The following is an 18,116-nucleotide window of genomic DNA, read 5'->3' on the forward strand; positions in this document are numbered from 1 at the left end:
TTCTGGGCGTGGAGTTTGGAATTGTACTTGCTTCTGAATACAACCGTTTCACTGCTATTGGACAGTCTGTCTCGCATTAACCAGCACAATTCCAGAGTGCTAACCGCCCCCCCTGCATTTCTTAGAGACAATGTGACAAGCTCTCTTAGGATTCCTTTTCGTTTGGGCATTGGAAAGGCCTTACGCAATCAATTACAGCAAATTACCCAACTACCTGAGTGGACCAGGGTGGCACAGTGGTTAGCACTGCTGCCTCACAGCGCCAGCGACCCAGGTTCAATTCGAGCCTTGGGTCACTGTCTTGTGTGGAGTTTGCACAACCTCCCCGTGTCTGCATGGGTTTCCTCCGGGTGATCTGGTTTCCTCCCACAGTCCGAAAGATGTGTGGGTTAGGTGGATTGGCCATGCTAAATTGCCCCTTAGTGTCCCAAGATGTGTACATTAGGGGGATTAGCGAGGTAAATACATGGGGCTACGGGGTTAGGGGCTTGTCAGTGAAAGCTCGATGGACCAAATGGCCTTCTTCTGCACTGTTGGGATTCTATGACTATGAATTCTCCCGAGTTACTGATGCTGCTGTAACAGATGTCACAGGTTTAAATGTGAACTGGATTTGATACAAGCATGTGCAAAGTTCTTAGTCACTGTGTAAATGGGACCCTAATAACTGCAAATTGAGCTGTGACATATCTACTCATTAAACAATAGGCAACATGATCAACTCATTTGTTAATGTTGAGATGAACGGGTGCCTTCAAGACTGGCTGTTAATGTAGCCATTAACAAGTCATTAGGATGCAGGAATGTGATCTTAAACTGTATTTAATGGCTCCACTACTGCCAGTAGCCAACCTGCATGCCAGAACAGTGAGGTTAATGGGACGGCTTGTGTATGCTGCAGGGGAGATCTGGCCACAGCAGAACTGTGCACATGGATTTTCCCTTTTTTTAAAGCTGAGAGGATACGTTGCGAAAACAATTTTTTAAAAACACCGCCATGACCCAGAGTTTAAAAGGCACAGACCAAAGGGGAATGGAATCCTATGTAAATCATTGTTGGAATCCAGTTTTCAGTGAACCATAGAATGGGTCAGCACAGTGGCCATTCATAGAAACTAGAAGCATTACTAGGCCGTCACTAGAAACTAGACCATTCGGCCCTTTGAGCCTGCTCCATCATTCATTTTGATCATGGCTTATCATCAAATTCAATACCCTGATCCCCCCCCCCCCTTCCCCCCATATCTCTTGATCCCTTTAGTCCCAAGAGCTATATCTAATTTCTTCTTGAAATCGCACAACGTTTTGGCCTCAACCGCTTTCTGTGGTAGTGAATTCCACAGATTCACCACCCTCTGGATGAAGAAATTTCTCCTCACCCCAGTCCAAAAAGGTTTACCCCTTATCCTCAAACTATGACCCCTAGTTCTGGACTCCCCCACCATCGGGAACATTCTTTCTGAATCCGCCTTGTCTAATCCTGTTAGATTTTTATAAATTTCTACGAGATTCACACCCACTCTTCTAAACACCAATGAATGCAATCCTAACCGATTTAGTCTCTCCTTGTAGGACAGTCCTGCCATCCCAGGATTCAGCCTGATAAACCTTCACTGCACTCCCTCTATAGCAAGGACATCCTTCCTCAGATAAGGACACCAAAACTGCAAACAATACTCGGCTCATCATGTCTGATCCATCTCTTTGACATGAACATCGAGAATAGGAGGGGGCGATTCTGCCCCTCTGGCCCACCCCACCATATAGTTAATCATGGCTGATCTCATACCTCAATACTATTTTCCTACACTATACCTATAGCCCTTGATATCTTCACTACCTAGAAATCTATCCATTTCTAAGACTCTGCTCCCTAGTTCCAGAACCCCACCCCAGCCAGGAGAAAACACCCTTCCTGCATCTGCCTTCCTGGGCCCTTAAGAATTCTGTTGGTTCAGCACTGTTCAATTAGTTCCACTCCCCTGACCTTTCCTCAGAGCCCTGCCATGTTTTGCCTTGGAGTATTTATCCAATTTCCTATCGAATCTCCTACTTTACGAACAATGGCACAGTGGTTAGCACTGCTGCCTCACAGCGCCAGGGACCCGGGTTCAATTCTGGCCTCGGGTCACTGTCCGTGTGGAGTTTGTATGTTCTCCTTGTGTCTGCGTGGATTTCCTCCGGGTGCTCCGGTTTCCTCACACAATCTGAAAGACGTGCTGGTTCGGTGCATTGGTCATGTTAAATTCTCCCTCAGTGTACCCGAACAGGCGCCAGAGTGTGGCAAATAGGGGATTTTCACAGTAACTTCTTTGCAGTGTTAATATAAGCCAACTTGTGACACTAATAAATAAAAACTTAAACGTAATTGGGGGCTGTATAATGCATTGTGTGTAATTCAGACAACCCTTGATCTTTTTGCCACTGTCACTGTGGAAATGAAATTCCCAGGAGCAGAGGTATTGTTCACATTCCTCTTTCTCTGCGACATCAGTGGAGATGTTATTCCATCGAATGTGAAATGACTAATATCTCCATTAAAAGTTATTCAAATTAGAACTTGGCCATTTAAGGGTGATGTCAGAAACCAGGCAAGTCATAGAGTCATAGAAGTTTCCAGCATCAAAACAGGCCCTTCGGCCCAACTTGAACATGCCGCCCTTTTTTTTTAAACCCCAAAGCTAGTCTCAGTTGCCTGCATTTGGCCCATATCCCTCTATACCCATCTCACCCATGTAACTGTCTAAATGCTTTTTAAAAGACAAAATTGTACCAGCCTCTACTACTACCTCTGGCAGCTTGTTCCAGACACTCACCACCCTCACTGCTGGTTGAAAGCTGGAACACTCGCCCTCAAAAAGCACTGGGGGTGGGGGGTCAATTAAAATGATGAAATCTGAGACTGATAAGTTTTTAACTAGTAACGGACATTAAGGACTGTGGGGCTATGGCAGGGAGATTCAGTTAAGATACAGGTCAGCTATTGGGCCTGCTCCTATGCCAAGTATTGATGCACCAAAAGCATCTCAGAGACTTGTAAGATTCTCAAACCAATCTTTGACAGTATCATTCAATCCACCTGGACATCTTCTATAGAATGCCATACTCCATCAGTGAGTTGGTGCAGAGTCGATGGGCCAAATGGCCTCTTTCTGCAGTGACTCGCTGATGGAGTATTTTACCTCGGCCCTCTCTCCGGTCCTCTCCCCGTAATCCCACACATTTACCATGGCAAATCGATCTAACCTAGACATCTTAATACACTAAGGGGCAATTTAGCATGGCCCATCCACCTAACCTGCACATCTTTGGATCGTGGGAGGGGACCGGAGCACCCGGAGGAAACCCACGCAGACGCGGGGAGAACCTGCAAACTCCACACAGAGAGTGACCCGAGGCTGGAATCGAACCTGGGTCCCTGGCGCTGTGAGGCAGCAGTGCTAACCCACTGTGCCGTCCCACTCTGTCCTCTCTGGTGCGTGTATTTATGGTCAGCAACTGTCAGTGATGAGACTGTTGTCTCACAGTCAAAAAGGCTGTGTTCCCAGAATATAAACCACCCCCCCCTCGCTGCCACAAGACCTACATTGACAATCCAGTACAATACTGGAGGGGATGCTACACTTTTGGACGACATGTTAGTTAAAGTGAGCTCTCTTAGATGGATGTACAAGATTCCATAACATTACTTCGAAGAAAAGCAGGGGATTAATCCCTGATATCCTGGCTAATATTTATAATATTATTATAGATGATTCAATCATTGTCACATTGCTGTTTGAAAGTTTGCACATTGGCTGCCGTGATGACAATGGTGACAACAAAACATACTTTATTTGCTTTGGCAAAACCTGGTGGTTGTAAAAGATGTGAAATAAATGCAAGCGCTTTCTTTCTCTCCTACAGATCAGGAAAGTTCTAGATTAAGTCTCCAATCGATTGTGGGTGAGACCCTGATGGTCAGGACAGAACAAGAGGCAAGATGCCCAACCCCTGTTAAAATGGATGTGTCTGGATGTCAGGTGAGAACAGTAGGATGTGCTGACAGAGCCCAGTGGCTGATCTGTACTCTCAAGGTTTACACGGCCATTAGCACTGGCTATTTATGATCCAGTTTTCGCTGGACGGCACGGTGGCACAGTGATTAGCACTGCTGCCTCACAGCACGCCAGGGACCTGGGTTCAATTCCTGGCTTGGGTGACTGTGTGGAGTTTACACATTCTCCCCGTGTCTGTGTGGGTTTCCTCCGGGTGCTCCGGTTTTCTCCCACAGTCCAAAGATGTGCAGGTTAGGTTGATTGGCCATGCTAAATTGACCCTAGTGTCAGGGGATTAGCAGCGTAAATATGTGGGGATGCGGAAATAGGGCCCGAGTGGGATTGTGGTCGATGCAGACTCGATGGGCCGAATGGCCTCTTTCTGCACTGTAGGGATTCTATGGTTCTATTTGGTAAGGTACAGAAGCTTCTGGCATGTAGAGCTGTACCCAAATAGGGCCCGGGGGAGAGGAGACAAATGACTGAGAAATACCCACCATCACAGCTTCACAACAAACATCTCATATTTCAAACATGATTGTGACTGACATGAGTAGATATTACGCTGCCTGGGATAAATCCAAATTATTGATGTGCTTGGCATGAATGAATTTTTAATCGGAGGAGGAAAGTAAAACCAGTGCATAAACTACACCGCAAAGTGACTATCATGAGAATGCGGTTACATATAGGAGTATGTAAAACAAGAAACGTAGAATATAGTTCAGTGCGTCAAAGACAAGGAGGTTCTTGTGTGTGTACTGGGTGGGATTCTCCGGCCAGTCACGCCGGTGGGATTCTCCGGCCCCGCTGCAGTGAACGGTGATCTGGCTGAGCGCCAACTTCCCCGTCCTCGCTGGCAGCGAGGCGGGAATGGCCGGAGAATTCTGGCCACTGTGTGAGGGGCTTTCTCTGATTTCTGACTCCTTCAGGGAGTAACACAACACAAAGTGCGACGGTAACTTTTATTCTAAAGTAGGATTTAGATTTTGTTTAAATTATTTTCTCCCTTTTCTTAGTGCAACGCGGGACAACGTTCTGCCCCATCCCCGTGGATTTGGTCAAATGTTCATCCTTCATGTGGAGTCTTGGAGTGATTGCCAATCGACTCTTTGGTTGTGCAAGTCACCAGAGCCAAACCCAGTGAGATGCTGGGGAATGATGTGGGAGTTAAAACACTGTACATATCCCCAATCCCCTCCACTCCATCATTGATGGCCAAGCCTTCTGCTGTCTGGGCCCTAATCAATAAAACTACCCTTCCCTTCTTCATCTCTCAGCATTTTAAGGGTTCAATAACCCCAATATTTTCCCATTATTTTCAGCCATAATTTCTCCTCTCTTCTAAGTCCACTCAACACCCTTTATCCTCCATTGAAAATGGCACTCCCCATCAAAAATAAATTGGAGTTATAGAATCATAGAATCCCTACAGTGCAGAAGGCCATTCTGCAGCGAGTCTGCAGTGACTACAATCCCACCCAGGCCCTATCCCCATAACTCCATGCATCTAGCTAGTCCCCCTGACACTAAGGGGCAATTTAGCATGGCCAATCAACCTAACCCGCACATCTTTGGACTGTGGGAGGAAACCGGAGCACCCGGAGGAAACCCACACAGACACGGGGAGAACGTGCAAACTCCACACAGACCGTGACCTAAGCTGGGAATTGAACTTGGATCCCTGGCACTGTGAGGCAGCAGTGTTAACCACTGTGCTACCGTGCCACCCAAACATACGTTAGGTACTACAGAACTTGAAATTGCTTAAAAGAGAGATATGTTGCTGAAACTATATCTATATTTGTGGTATAATAAATTGGAGTGATTGTATGAAATTTGGTATTCTTGTGTTTGTGCTGATGAGTGCAAGGCAAAAAACTTCAGCAACATGTTTCCTTTTCAGTAATATTCAAATGGGAATTATTGCCTGCAGTTACCGAGATTTCTAAATGATCTTTCCTAACTGTAGTGTTCAGCCCATGGAGGGGATGAATTCATAGAATCACTACAGCGCCCATTGAGTCTGCACTGACTCCCTGACAGAGCATCTTACCCAGGCCCACGCCCAGCCACATTCCCTCAACCCCATGCATTTACCCCGCTAACCCCCCCTAACCAACATATTGTGGGACACTAAAGCAGAAACTTAGCATGGCCAATCCATCTAACCTGCACATCTTTGGGCTGTTGGACTTTAACTTGGTGCTGTTAGATTTCTTACTGTTGGAGGAAAGCAGAGCACCCGAAGGAAACCCACACAGACACGGGGAGAATGTGCAAACTCCAAACAGACAGTGACCCAAGTTCAGAATTGAACCCGGGTCCCTGGCGCGGTGAAGCAATGATGTGGAGATGCCGGCGTTGGACTGGGGTAAACACAGTAAGGAGTCTAACAACACCAGGTTAAAGTACAACAGGTTTATTTGGTAGCAAACGCCACTGGCTTTCGGAGCGCTGCTCCTTCGTCAGGTGAGTGGGAGATCTGCTCATAAACAGCAAACAGGGCACATAAAGACACAAACTCAATTTACAGAATAATGAATAATGATTGGAATGCGAGTCTTAAAGGTACAGACAATGTGAGTGGAGAGAGCGTTAAGCACAGGTTAAAGAGGTGTGTATTATCTCCAGACAGGACAGTCAGTGAGACTTTGCAAGTCCAGGCAAGTTGTGGGAGTTACAGATAGCGTGACATGAACCCAAGATCCCGGTGAGGCCGTCCTCATGTGTGCGGAACCTGGCTATCAGTTTCCGCAGTGAAGCAAAACCATTATTTTGGTTTCCTGGTGAATTTAAAGAAAGAATTAAGTTGTAGCTTTCATGTCCTCAGGACAACGCAAAATATTTATATTTTACTTTAAAAAATTGGTCTGCTACCAGTGGCAATTGTAAAGTTTAGTAGCTGCAGTTCCGACTCTAATGAATAGGACAAAGCCTGCCTTTCAAATGCATTGCTGCAGGTTGGCCATTGCTCACTGATGAATTATTGTATTATCAAATGCCCCATCGTGCGCTGAGGTTAAACTCTCACTCTTACCTATTGACTTAACATTGAAGTATAGAGGTATGGGTTTGTTTTTTACTGTTGTTTTCCAGCACTAATACATTGAAGTATATTGAGCTGAGGCAAAGCTGTTTCCACCTTGAAGAGTTAAGACTTCAGAATTAAATATGTATCTGGGTTCATGCACAAAAGCTGGCATCTGCTGTCTTATATAAAGTTGGTGATCTATGAAATTTCTCACGGTGGTGCCTCAAAATGGGCAATATCAAATGGGTTGCCTGTTACATATGGTGCCCGATGATCAGTTTCATAGGATCAAAGAATCCCTACAGTGCAGAAGGAGGCCATTCGACCCACTGACCACAATCCCACCCAGGCCCTATTCCCGCAACCCCACGCATCTACCCTGCCAACCCCCCCCCCCCGACACCAGGGTCAGTTCAGTAAGGCCAATTCACCTAATCTACACATCTTTGGACTGTGGGAGGAAACTGGAGCACCCGGAGGAAACCCACGCAGACACAGGGAGAACGTGCAAACTCCACACAGACAGTGACCCGAGGCCGTAATTGAACCCGGGTCCCCGGTAGCAGTGCTCACCACTGTGCCATTATGCTAGCATTCAATATCTGGAGCTGTGTTAAATAAGCTGCTGAAGCAACGCCCTCTGATTTAAGTTGATTTAATTTCTTATTGTCACATGTGAAAAGTATTGTTTCTTGCCTGCTATACAGGCAAAGCATACTGTTCATAGAGTACATAGGGGAGGAAGAAAGGAGAGGGTGCAGAATATAAAAGCATAGAACAAGAGTAAAAGATAGAATTAGAGGGTATGCAGGGGACAGCTCGCAAGAAGTCACCACACTCCGGCGTCACCTTGAATCTATACCACCTCATGAGATGAATTTTTCCCCCCCAACACATGTACCAATGCACGGAGGGCACAGAATACATCTCCCTTTCCTTGTGGAAGGATTTAAAGCACATTGCATAACACTCTAGCACAGTAGCCACGGGTGCACGCTTCTTTAGCCTCTGGCACACTAACCTTGCATAGTGCCTTCTGCTTTGCCACACTGTACCCACTTTCCTCCCTGGTACCTCCAATGATGCTGATCTGCCAGGATAACATCCACATAAATATTATAATGAGCAGAAGGATCCAGCCCCGTGATGTTAAAACTCAGGAAAGGAAACATCCGCCTGAAAAAAAAAGAGGGGAAGGAAAAGGTCAACATTTTTGCACATTTAGATTTGCAGAAAGATACAAACTTCTCGACTTTCTACCATTCAGTCTAGAATCAAATTCTAGAGGGAAAAGTAAGTTTTGACTTTTCACTGATTGTCATTCCCAGATACACAGAGGCAGTGGTATTGTCACTGGACCTGTGTCTGAGTGAAATTTGAATTCAGTAAAAACCTTGTCATTAAAAGTCTAATGGTGACCATGCAACCAGTGTCATAAAGACCCATCTAGTTTATTAATGTTCTTTAGGGAAGGAAATCTGCTGTCCTTACCCGGTCTGGCCTGCATGCAACTCCAGATCCACAGCAATGTGGTTGACTCAATTTCAAGGGGGCACAGGTTCAGGATTTGAGGGAGATGTGCGGGGGAAGTTCTTCACGCAGGGAATGGTGGGTGCCTGGAACCTTCTGCCAGAGGAGGTGGTGGAAGCAGGCACATTGGCAACATTTAAGAGGCATCTGGATGGGTACATGAATAGGAAGGGAATAGAGAGATACGGACCGAGTATGGGCAGAAGGTTTTCTCTTTAGTTAGGGCACCATGATCAGCACAGGCTTGGAGAGCCGAAGGCTGTTGTTCCTGTGCTGTACTTTTCTTTGTTCTATGACTCTGAAATGTCCTAGTAAGGGCAATTCAGGATAGGCAATAAATATTGGCCTAGCCATCCAGTTAATTAATTAAAAAATCACCTGGGCACAATGGCTAATCAGAAATCCAGCAGCCAACCAAAAAGTAGCCCACAACCAAAATATCACTGAAATTACCTGGTCAATTTTATACTTTTACATGTTTTCTGGTTATACCTGACTGTGCAAATTGCTGCCACATTTCCCAATATTACAATTGTGGCTATGAGTTCTTTTTAAAAGTACGTGATAAGTCAGAAGTCATCCAAATCAACTCAATCATGAAGGGAAATTTGGACGACCAGAATACATCAAATTAGAGAAAGAATGTCTCAAAGGGTTTTTTTTTTAAATACCACAGCCTATTTATTATGAAATTGAAACAAGAATAAAACAGATAAGGAATGATAATTTACAAAAGAAACCAAAAATAAGGTAGCTCTTTGGATAAAACAGAAACAATTCATATTTTTGTAGCACCTTCAACAGTATAAAAAGTTCCAAGGAGTTTCACAGGAGCATTATGAAAGAAATAGAAGGCACTGAGCTACGTAAAATATGGTTACCATGGAGGCAAGAAATCGGAGGGGGACCCAAGGATCATAGAATCCATACAGTGCAGAAGGAGGCCATTCGGCCCATCAACAACAATCCCACCCAGGCCCTATCCCCGTGCACTTACCCTGCTAACCCCCCTGACACTAGGGGACAATTTAGCACGGTCGATCAACCCAACCCACACCACTTTTGGACTGTGGGAGGAAACTGGAGCACCTGAAGGAAATCCACACAGGCACTGGGAGAATGTGCAAACTCCATACAGACAGTCACCCGAGGCTGGAATTGAACCCAGGTCTCTGGTGCTGTGAGGCAGCAGTGCTAACCACTGTGCCACCCATGTTGGTGTCACAGAAGGATAGACCCTTGGAGGACAGCAGGTGTAATGATACAAGAGCAGGAAGAGAAGCCACCACAAGGGATGCTTTTGCTTCGATTAAGTAAGAATGGAATGCAGTGGAGCGGTGTTGGAGGAGGATGTTGTGGTCAATGTGTCAACGGCTGCAAGCATCAGAGAGAAGGGCAAGGAGGGAAAGTGTACTTTTTTCACGGTCACACAGGATGCCATTGGTGACTTTGAAAAGAGCTGTTTCGGTTCTGTGGCAGGGGCAGAAAGCCGACTGGATTCAACCATGGAAGTTTCCAGAAAGATGGGCTGCAACACGCTCAAGGACAAGCTTGGCAAGGAAAGGGAGGCTGCTGCCAGGTTAAAAACGATGGGGGTGATTTTCTGACCTCATCACGCGTGGCGCAGATTGGACCAATCCCAGAAGATAGCGTGCGGTCAAAAAATTAGTTCCACACCTGGCGCCAAACGGTTTGCAACTGTCCCAGCCTCTTACTATCAATGCAAACCAGAACCGATTAGCATGAGATTGACTTGATATCAATGTCATTAGCGAGTTTGGCACGCGATTGTCCCCCTTCACGAACTGACACCACAGCAGTGTCCATTGGACACCCTGGCAGTGCCAGTTGGGCACTGCTATTGTGACAGGGGAGTGCCAAGGGTGTGGGGGCTATGACAGGGAGGCCATGCAGGGGAGGAGCATAAGGGGGGGGAGGGGATCACGATGGATGGGCATGTTGGGAGTCAGGCATGGGGACCCATCGGGAGGGTGCCAATGTCCCAATGGTGGCGACCCGTGTCATGGAGGGGGTGGGGTTGCCAAGGATGAGGCAGGGGAAGACGGGTCAGGGGAAAATCATCCTGATGTCTGTGGGGGAGGGAGAGGGCCTCCCGATGCACTGAGAGATTAGAACGCCCTTGCAAAGTGACGCCTCAGTGCTCCGCAGCCAGGCTCACAGGCCTGCTTGAGCCCCATCCCCCACGGTACCGGCGCGCAACACACCACTCTCCGAAAAAGTAATTGAGTGAAGGGCGACTGAAATCCGGAGTGCACCTGACAGAACGCCGCGAATCATTCCGGTATTCTTGCCATTATGACACTTAGGCCGGAATTTTAGCACTGCTGCCTCACAGCACCAGGGACCGGTGTTCAATTCCAGCCTTGGGTCGCTGTCTGTGCGGAGTTTGCACATTCTCCCTTGTGTCTGCGTGGGTTTCCTCCGGATGCTCCGTTTTCCTCCCACAAGATGCGCGGGTTAGGTGGATTGGCCATGCTAAATTGCCCCTTTAGTGTCCCAAAATGTGTGGATTGAATGGGATTAGACATGGTATTTGTGCGGCATTATGGGGATAGGGCCTGGGTAAGATACACTGTAAGAAGTCTCACAACACCAGGTTAAAGTCCAGGACTCTAACCTGGTGTTGTGAGACTTCTTACTGTGTTTACCCCAGTCCAACGCCAGCATCTCCACATCATAAGATAGGCTGTAGAGCGTCGGAGCATCGGTGCAGAATCAATGGGCCTAATGGCCTCCACTGTATGATTCAACCGTGACTTGAATTGGTTTCTATAATACTATGAATTAAAACTTTCTGCTTGTGACATGGCTTGGATTTTTTTTTTGGATAAATAACATTTGATAAACTTATTTTAAAAATAGTTTTTAAAAAAGTAAAATCAAAAGCCCGCAACCAGAATAGCAGGGAGAGGAAACCGGCTAAGGTTCATTAGTTACAAGATTGTTCTGACTTGCTCACACTGGTATGTGCAGGAAAGAGGAGTGGTTCACGTGACCGAAATGCTCTCAGTGGAAACCGGTCGAGCGGAGAAAGAAAATACAGTAGCCGAGTTCCATTGCTGGTTTCCAACGAGAGTGTCGATTTGAACTGAAACCAGGCCTCGCAAATGATCTAAAAGTCTCGAGTATCGGGGGAGGGGCTGCGAGGTTCATGTTATAGCGGGATTGCAATCATCGAGGGGAAACCAGAGTTAAAATGGATTCCGTGGCGACTCAAAGCTGTCTTCTCTCTCTTAACAGGATGTTAGTTGAAGTTGAGGCGGCATCAACCCAATAGGCATGGACGCTGACACAAAGCACCCAGAATTCAGTGCTAAAATGGCTAACCTTACGCAATTCCTGTGGTACCATGGGTAACACTTGAGCCTCTTGAGTCAGAAAGTTTTCCTTTCAAGGCCCTCTCTGGAAACCTGAGCATAGGTGATACCAAATAAACCTGTTGGGACCTTAACCTGGTGTTGTTAAAACTCTTACCATAGGTGACACGTCAGTGCAGCACTGAGGCCACACCTACCCTCTCTAGTAAAGACCGAATAACATTATTGGAAGGAACACTATCACCTGATGAAGGAGCAGCGCTCCGAAAGCTTGTGCTACCAATAAACGCTTCTCGGCCTTTTGGCTAAGATCAAGTGTAGTATGGAGAGGATGCTGCACTTGGTTGGGGCCATTAGGTTACACTGAAGCTTCATATGTTTCATATGAAGCAATTTTTAAAAGCGGCATCTCGGCCTTTTGGCTAAGATGCAAATGAGCCCAAGTCTTGGAGAAGGAACCTCCCCCTTCTCCAATCAGCTTGGCTCATGTAGATCGGGCCCAGAACAGGGTGGTTTGGTCACTTGCCCTGTCTTGTCAGCCTGGATCAGAAATGTCTCAACTTGTTGAGACTCTGAATTGGATTTGATTTGATTGAATTGGAAAAGTATAAAAAAAAAATAAACCTGTTGGACTTTTAAGCTGATGTTGTGAGACTACTTACTGGAAAAACATTTGGGAAGTGCACCCTAATGTCCTGGCCAACATTCATCCCCTAACCAAAATCATTAATAAAACAAATAATCCAGCCATTAAGTGATCATATTACTGCCCATGAGCCTTTGCTGTGCACAAATTGACTGCCTGATTTTCTATATTAATGCAGCATTTCAGAAGTACTTCCAATTCTTTTGACTATTCCCATGGCTATTAATTCCCAGAACAGGTCACTGCTCTGTCGCCAGGGGCTTATAGCTTGAGGGGCGCGCCACTCCACTTCAGGGTGGAAGTGTCAATTACAAGGGGGCGCAGATTCAAGGTGAGAGGGGGAAAGTTTAAGGGAGGTGTGCAGGGGAGGTTTTTCCACACAGAGAGAATGGTGGGTGCCTGGAACGCGCTGCCAGAGTGGTGGTGGAAGCAGGCAGATAAGCAACATTTAAGAGGCATCTGGATGGGTAGATGAATAGGGAGGGAATAGAGGGATACGGACTGGGTATGGTTTTTTTTTTAAGTTTATGATGTGGAGATAGTGGCATTGGACTGGGGTGGGCACAGTCTCACAACACCAGGTCATCTGACAAAGGAGCAGCGCTCCGTAAGCTCGTGATTCCAAATAAACCTGTTGGCCTTTAACCTGGTGTTGAGAGACTTTTTTTTTCAGTTTAGTTAGGGCATCATGATCGACACGGGCTCGGAGGGCCGAAGGGCCTGTTCCTGCGCTGTACTTTTCTTTGTTCCACATCAAATGTGGCTGATCAGGCTTCACTCCCACTCTTACTACCAACCAGTGGTGTATTTTGGAAAGATTGACAGGTTGACAGAACCAGCTTGTTTGGCCGCATTATGAATGCACCTTCCTTGGCCATCAAGTCCTGGGGTGCAACTTTAACCCAGTGCTTCTGACCCAGAGGCATCCCACAGCGCCACAAGACCTCCACTCAGAAGTACGCAATTGCCTGTAAGGTGTTTCAGAACATCTTGAAGTTGTGAGAAGTGCTACATAAATGCAAGTTTTCTTCCTTTGACCACATGGATGTATCTCACCTAGATCCCTTTCCCATTTCTCCACTGTAAAGAAAAATGCTAGCATAGGATATGTTGGATGGAGAACACTTGATTCAAGAATTTTTCACATTCAGGCTATGTCAACAGAGAGGCATTTCCACTTTGTTTGGCCCCATCACCTCTTGGTTTGAAGTAATTTGGCGAGGGATCAAACTCAAGTTTATTGGAACAGCAGAGAGCAATGCACAGGTGAGAGCACAGCTGGTCTAATTGATCCAAAAGCATGGTGGTGAATAGATGTGTAAAAGGACAATCTGTTCCACAGTGTTTTATGCACTTCATATATACCACAATGGAGAAGAAGTCCCAATGTGTCACTCACTGCCCTATCGAACAAGACTGCCATTAGGAAACAAAATTCACAGACTGAATTTGCTTTAGTTTAAAGAACTGTCCACACTTCCAAGTCAACAACCACAATAATGCAGAAGGATTGTGAAAATGTAACATGACAACTCTAAGCGTAAGCAGACGGAATCAGTCACATAAAAGGAATTCTCCGGAAAAAGACATTGCGTTGTTTTTTGGATATGAAATACAGCACGTCAGCGGCATGGTGGCACAGTGGTTAGCGCTGCTGCCTCACAGCGCCTGGGACCCGGGTTCGATTCCCGGCTTGGGTCACTGCCTGTGCAGAGTCTGCACGTTCTCCCTGTGTCTACACGGGTTTCTTCCGGCTGCTCCAGTTTCCTCCCACAGTCCAAAAGATGTGCGGGTTAGGTGCATTGGCCATGCTAAATTCTCCCTCAGTGTACCTGGACAGGCGCTGGAGTGTGGCGACTAGGGGATTTTCACAGTAACTTCATTGCAGTGTTAATGTAAACCTACTTGTGACATTGATAAATAAAATTAAAGTTAAAACATCTTAGATCTTTGCTATACATGTCGGGAATGTGTTTTTTCACTACATTGGGAACGTTAATGTTGCAAATGCTATGACAATTATGTCTGTGCTCGAGTTGTGATTAAGAGCATCTGATAATAATTGGGGAAAGGTTAGGGCACATCTATAAGAATCTTGTGTGAAAAGCAATCTGCACTTATGTTATGCTGAGTTTTGTGAATAGTTTTTATTAGTCACCAGTAAGGCTTACATTAACATTGGAATGAAGTTACTGTGAAATCCCCCTAGTTGCCACGCCCTGGCACCTGTTTGGGTCAATGCACCGAACCAGCACATCTTTCAGACTGTGGGCGGAAACCCGAGCACCCGGAGGAAACCCACACAGCCAGTGACCCAGGCTGGGAATTGAACCCGGGTCGCTGGCACTGTGAGGTCGCAGTGCTAACCACTATGCCATCGTGCCGCCCTTAAATAAACATATGTTGAAGACAGACTGACTTGGTTTCTTCCCTCACCAGGTGAACGTTGACCGGATTAGCATGGTGAACTACACTGACTGCTACGAGGGTGACTTGTTTCTAATATTATTTTATAATGGGTGCTGGAATATTGGATTCTATGCTGCTTGCTGGGCTGATGAAAAGCCACCGCAATCCTGAGTAGATATTGGGATTCAGTTGACTAAACAGCAGTCTTAAATTCCATCTAAATATTTAAACACTCACACTAAATTGGAATAAATACTAAATACTAATTGTGTTAATTACAAGGGGACACAGATTCAAGGCGAGAGGAGGAAAGTTTAAAGGGGATGTACGGGGAACGTTTTTCACGCGGAGAGTGGTGGGTGCCTGGAACGCGCTGCCAGAGGAGGTGGAAGCAGGCACATTAGCAACATTTAAGAGGAATCTGGATGGGAATAGAGGGATCCGGACTGAGTAAGGGCAGAAGTTTTATTTTAGTTTAGTTAGGGCATCATGATTAGCACAGGCTTGGAGGGCTGAAGGGCCTGTCCCTGTGCTGTACTTTTCTTTGTTCTTTGCACTATTGGCGAAAGGAAAATGCTCGGGATTTTTTATCCCCAACACCTTCACTATCCTTTGGCTTACTTCCCAAGGGATGATGTTGCTGAATGACCTGTTGCTGAAACTTTTTATCTTGTACTCATCAGGGCAACACAAGAATACCAAATTTCAAAACACTCTCAACACTTTATACTACAGGAGAAAAAGCTGCTGATTGGTTGGCATGTCAACTCTGATTAGCTAAGGCATTGTGTGGAGATGCCGGCGTTGGACTGGGGTAAACACAGTAAGAAGTTTACCGGAGCGGAGAAGCTACGGCATCTCCTCCGGAGCCTTCAACATGTCATTGATGAAGACGAACATCTCGCCAAGGCCATCCCCACACCCCCACTTCTTGCCTTCAAACAACCGCACAACCTCAAACAGACCATTGTCCGCAGCAAACTACCCAGCCTTCAGGAGAACAGTGACCACGACACCACACAACCCTGCCACAGCAACCTCTGCAAGACGTGCCGGATCATCGACACAGATGCCATCATCTCACGTGAGAACACCATCCACCAGGTACACGGTACATACTCTTGCAACTCAGCCAACGTTGTCTACCTGATACGCTGCAAGAAAGGATGTCCCGAGGCATGGTACATTGGGGAAACTATGCAGACGCTGCGACAACGGATGAATGAACACCGCTCGACAATCACCAGGCAAGACTGTTCTCTTCCTGTTGGGGAGCACTTCAGCGGTCACGGGCATTCGGCCTCTGATATTCGGGTAAGCGTTCTCCAAGGCGGCCTTCGCGACACACGACAGCGCAGAGTCGCGGAGCAGAAACTGATAGCCAGGTTCCGCACACACAAGGACGGCCTCAACCGGGATATTGGGTTTATGTCACACTATTTCACATAAATATTTCTGCTTTTTTCCTCCTGAGTCTTTATCATGCGATCCTAGAATCAGAATTTATGTCACACTATTTGTAACTCCCACAGTTGCGTGGACCTGCAGAGTTTCACTGGCTGTCTTGTCTGGAGACAATACACATCTTTTTAGCCTGTCTTGATGCTCTCTCCACTCCCATTGTTTTGTTTCTTAAAGACTGGATTAGTTGTAAGTATTCGCATTCCAACCATTATTCATGTAAATTGAGTCTGTGTCTTATAAGTTCTGTTTGTGAACAGAATTCCCACTCACCTGAAGAAGGGGCTCAGAGCCTCGAAAGCTTGTGTGGCTTTTGCTACCAAATAAACCTGTTGGACTTTAACCTGGTGTTGTTAAACTTCTTACTGAGCTAAGGCATTGCCATAGAGAATATGGAACTGAAGGCTCCCCGAGCTGTAATTTTAAAAAAGGCACATGGCTTTCTGCACCCCCTGGATTCTATCACATCCAATCTCTGCTTGCCCACCATTCTATCTCTTGAATATACCTCTCTAACTGAAAGCAATGATTCAAATCAAAAATAACACATTTAACAATGTTTCCAAATTCACCCAAATGCACATCCTACAATGCACAGTATCTCATGAAATTACAAAAACACTATATAAAAATAAAGGTGTCAACTGAAAAGAAAAGGTCACAACTGCTGCAACATATAATCCAAATATCAATAACAGGCTCCAGAACCCATACTTCCACCCACAACTCTAATATGTCATTTTGGTATGATATACTGAGGGAGTGCTGCACTGCAGGGAGTGTCATCTTTCGGATGAGATGGTAAACTGAGATCTTTGTCAACTCTCTCAGGCAGATATGTCAAATTGCATTGGCAGTATTTCAGAGAACAGCAAAGGAATTCTCTCCAATGGCCAGGCCAAAGTAAATCCCTCAAGTAACATCACTAACGGTGATCATCTAGACACTTTCTATTGGACCACCTGCTGTGTTTCCCTACACCAGAACAATGCTTCCATTTCAGAAATTATTCCACTATTTGTAAAGCATTTTGGATTGTCCTAAACTTGCAAAAGGTGCTATATAAATGCAAGTTCCTTCTTTAACAGAAGCACGCAAGTGGATACCTGACTATATATTTTTCATGGGTTGCAATTTAAAGAGAAAGTAGATGCCAAAAAAGGGAGCCCACTATTACAACACATTCAAATAAAATGTTTGTGTATTCTAAATTTGATCAGCATCATTGCAAGTAATCTGTGTTGGGAGCATCTCCCTTCTCTTTGAGAAACTTTCTCCCCTGACATCTGGTGGACAGTAATTAAGCTGTTGATTCTGAGGCATCTACTAATTACCACAAATGCGTTTACACTGAAACATGCTCCATCAGCTGTTGTATAGTAGTGCTCCTGCAGTGCAGAAAGAGGCCATTCGGCCCATCCAACCAGTATTGACAACTATCCCACCCAGGCGCTATCCCCATAACCCCACATATTTACCCTGCTAATCCCTCTGACACTAAGGTGCAACTCAGCATGGCCAGTCAACCTAGCCTGCACGTCTTTGGACTGTGGGAGGAAACCAGAGCACCCAGAGGAAACCCACTTAGACACGGGGAGAACGTGCAAACTCCACACAGATAGTCACCCGAGGCCGGAATTGAACCTGGGTCCCTGGCGCTG

At 46.0% G+C, this 18,116-nt stretch overlaps 1 protein-coding gene across 1 annotated transcript in view; it reads right to left on the bottom strand.

The window, feature by feature from the left end:
* Positions 1-18,116, bottom strand: part of tbx21 (T-box transcription factor 21) — a 132,794-nt gene that overhangs the window by 15,447 nt on the left and 99,231 nt on the right. The window contains exon 3 of the mRNA XM_078224122.1: positions 8,093-8,247. Within this exon, the coding sequence (XP_078080248.1) occupies positions 8,093-8,247 (155 nt within the window). The remainder of the gene's footprint in view (positions 1-8,092; positions 8,248-18,116) is intronic.

The sequence above is a fragment of the Mustelus asterias genome, chromosome 11, assembly GCF_964213995.1.
Source record: "Mustelus asterias chromosome 11, sMusAst1.hap1.1, whole genome shotgun sequence".
Classification (NCBI taxonomy): domain Eukaryota; kingdom Metazoa; phylum Chordata; class Chondrichthyes; order Carcharhiniformes; family Triakidae; genus Mustelus; species Mustelus asterias.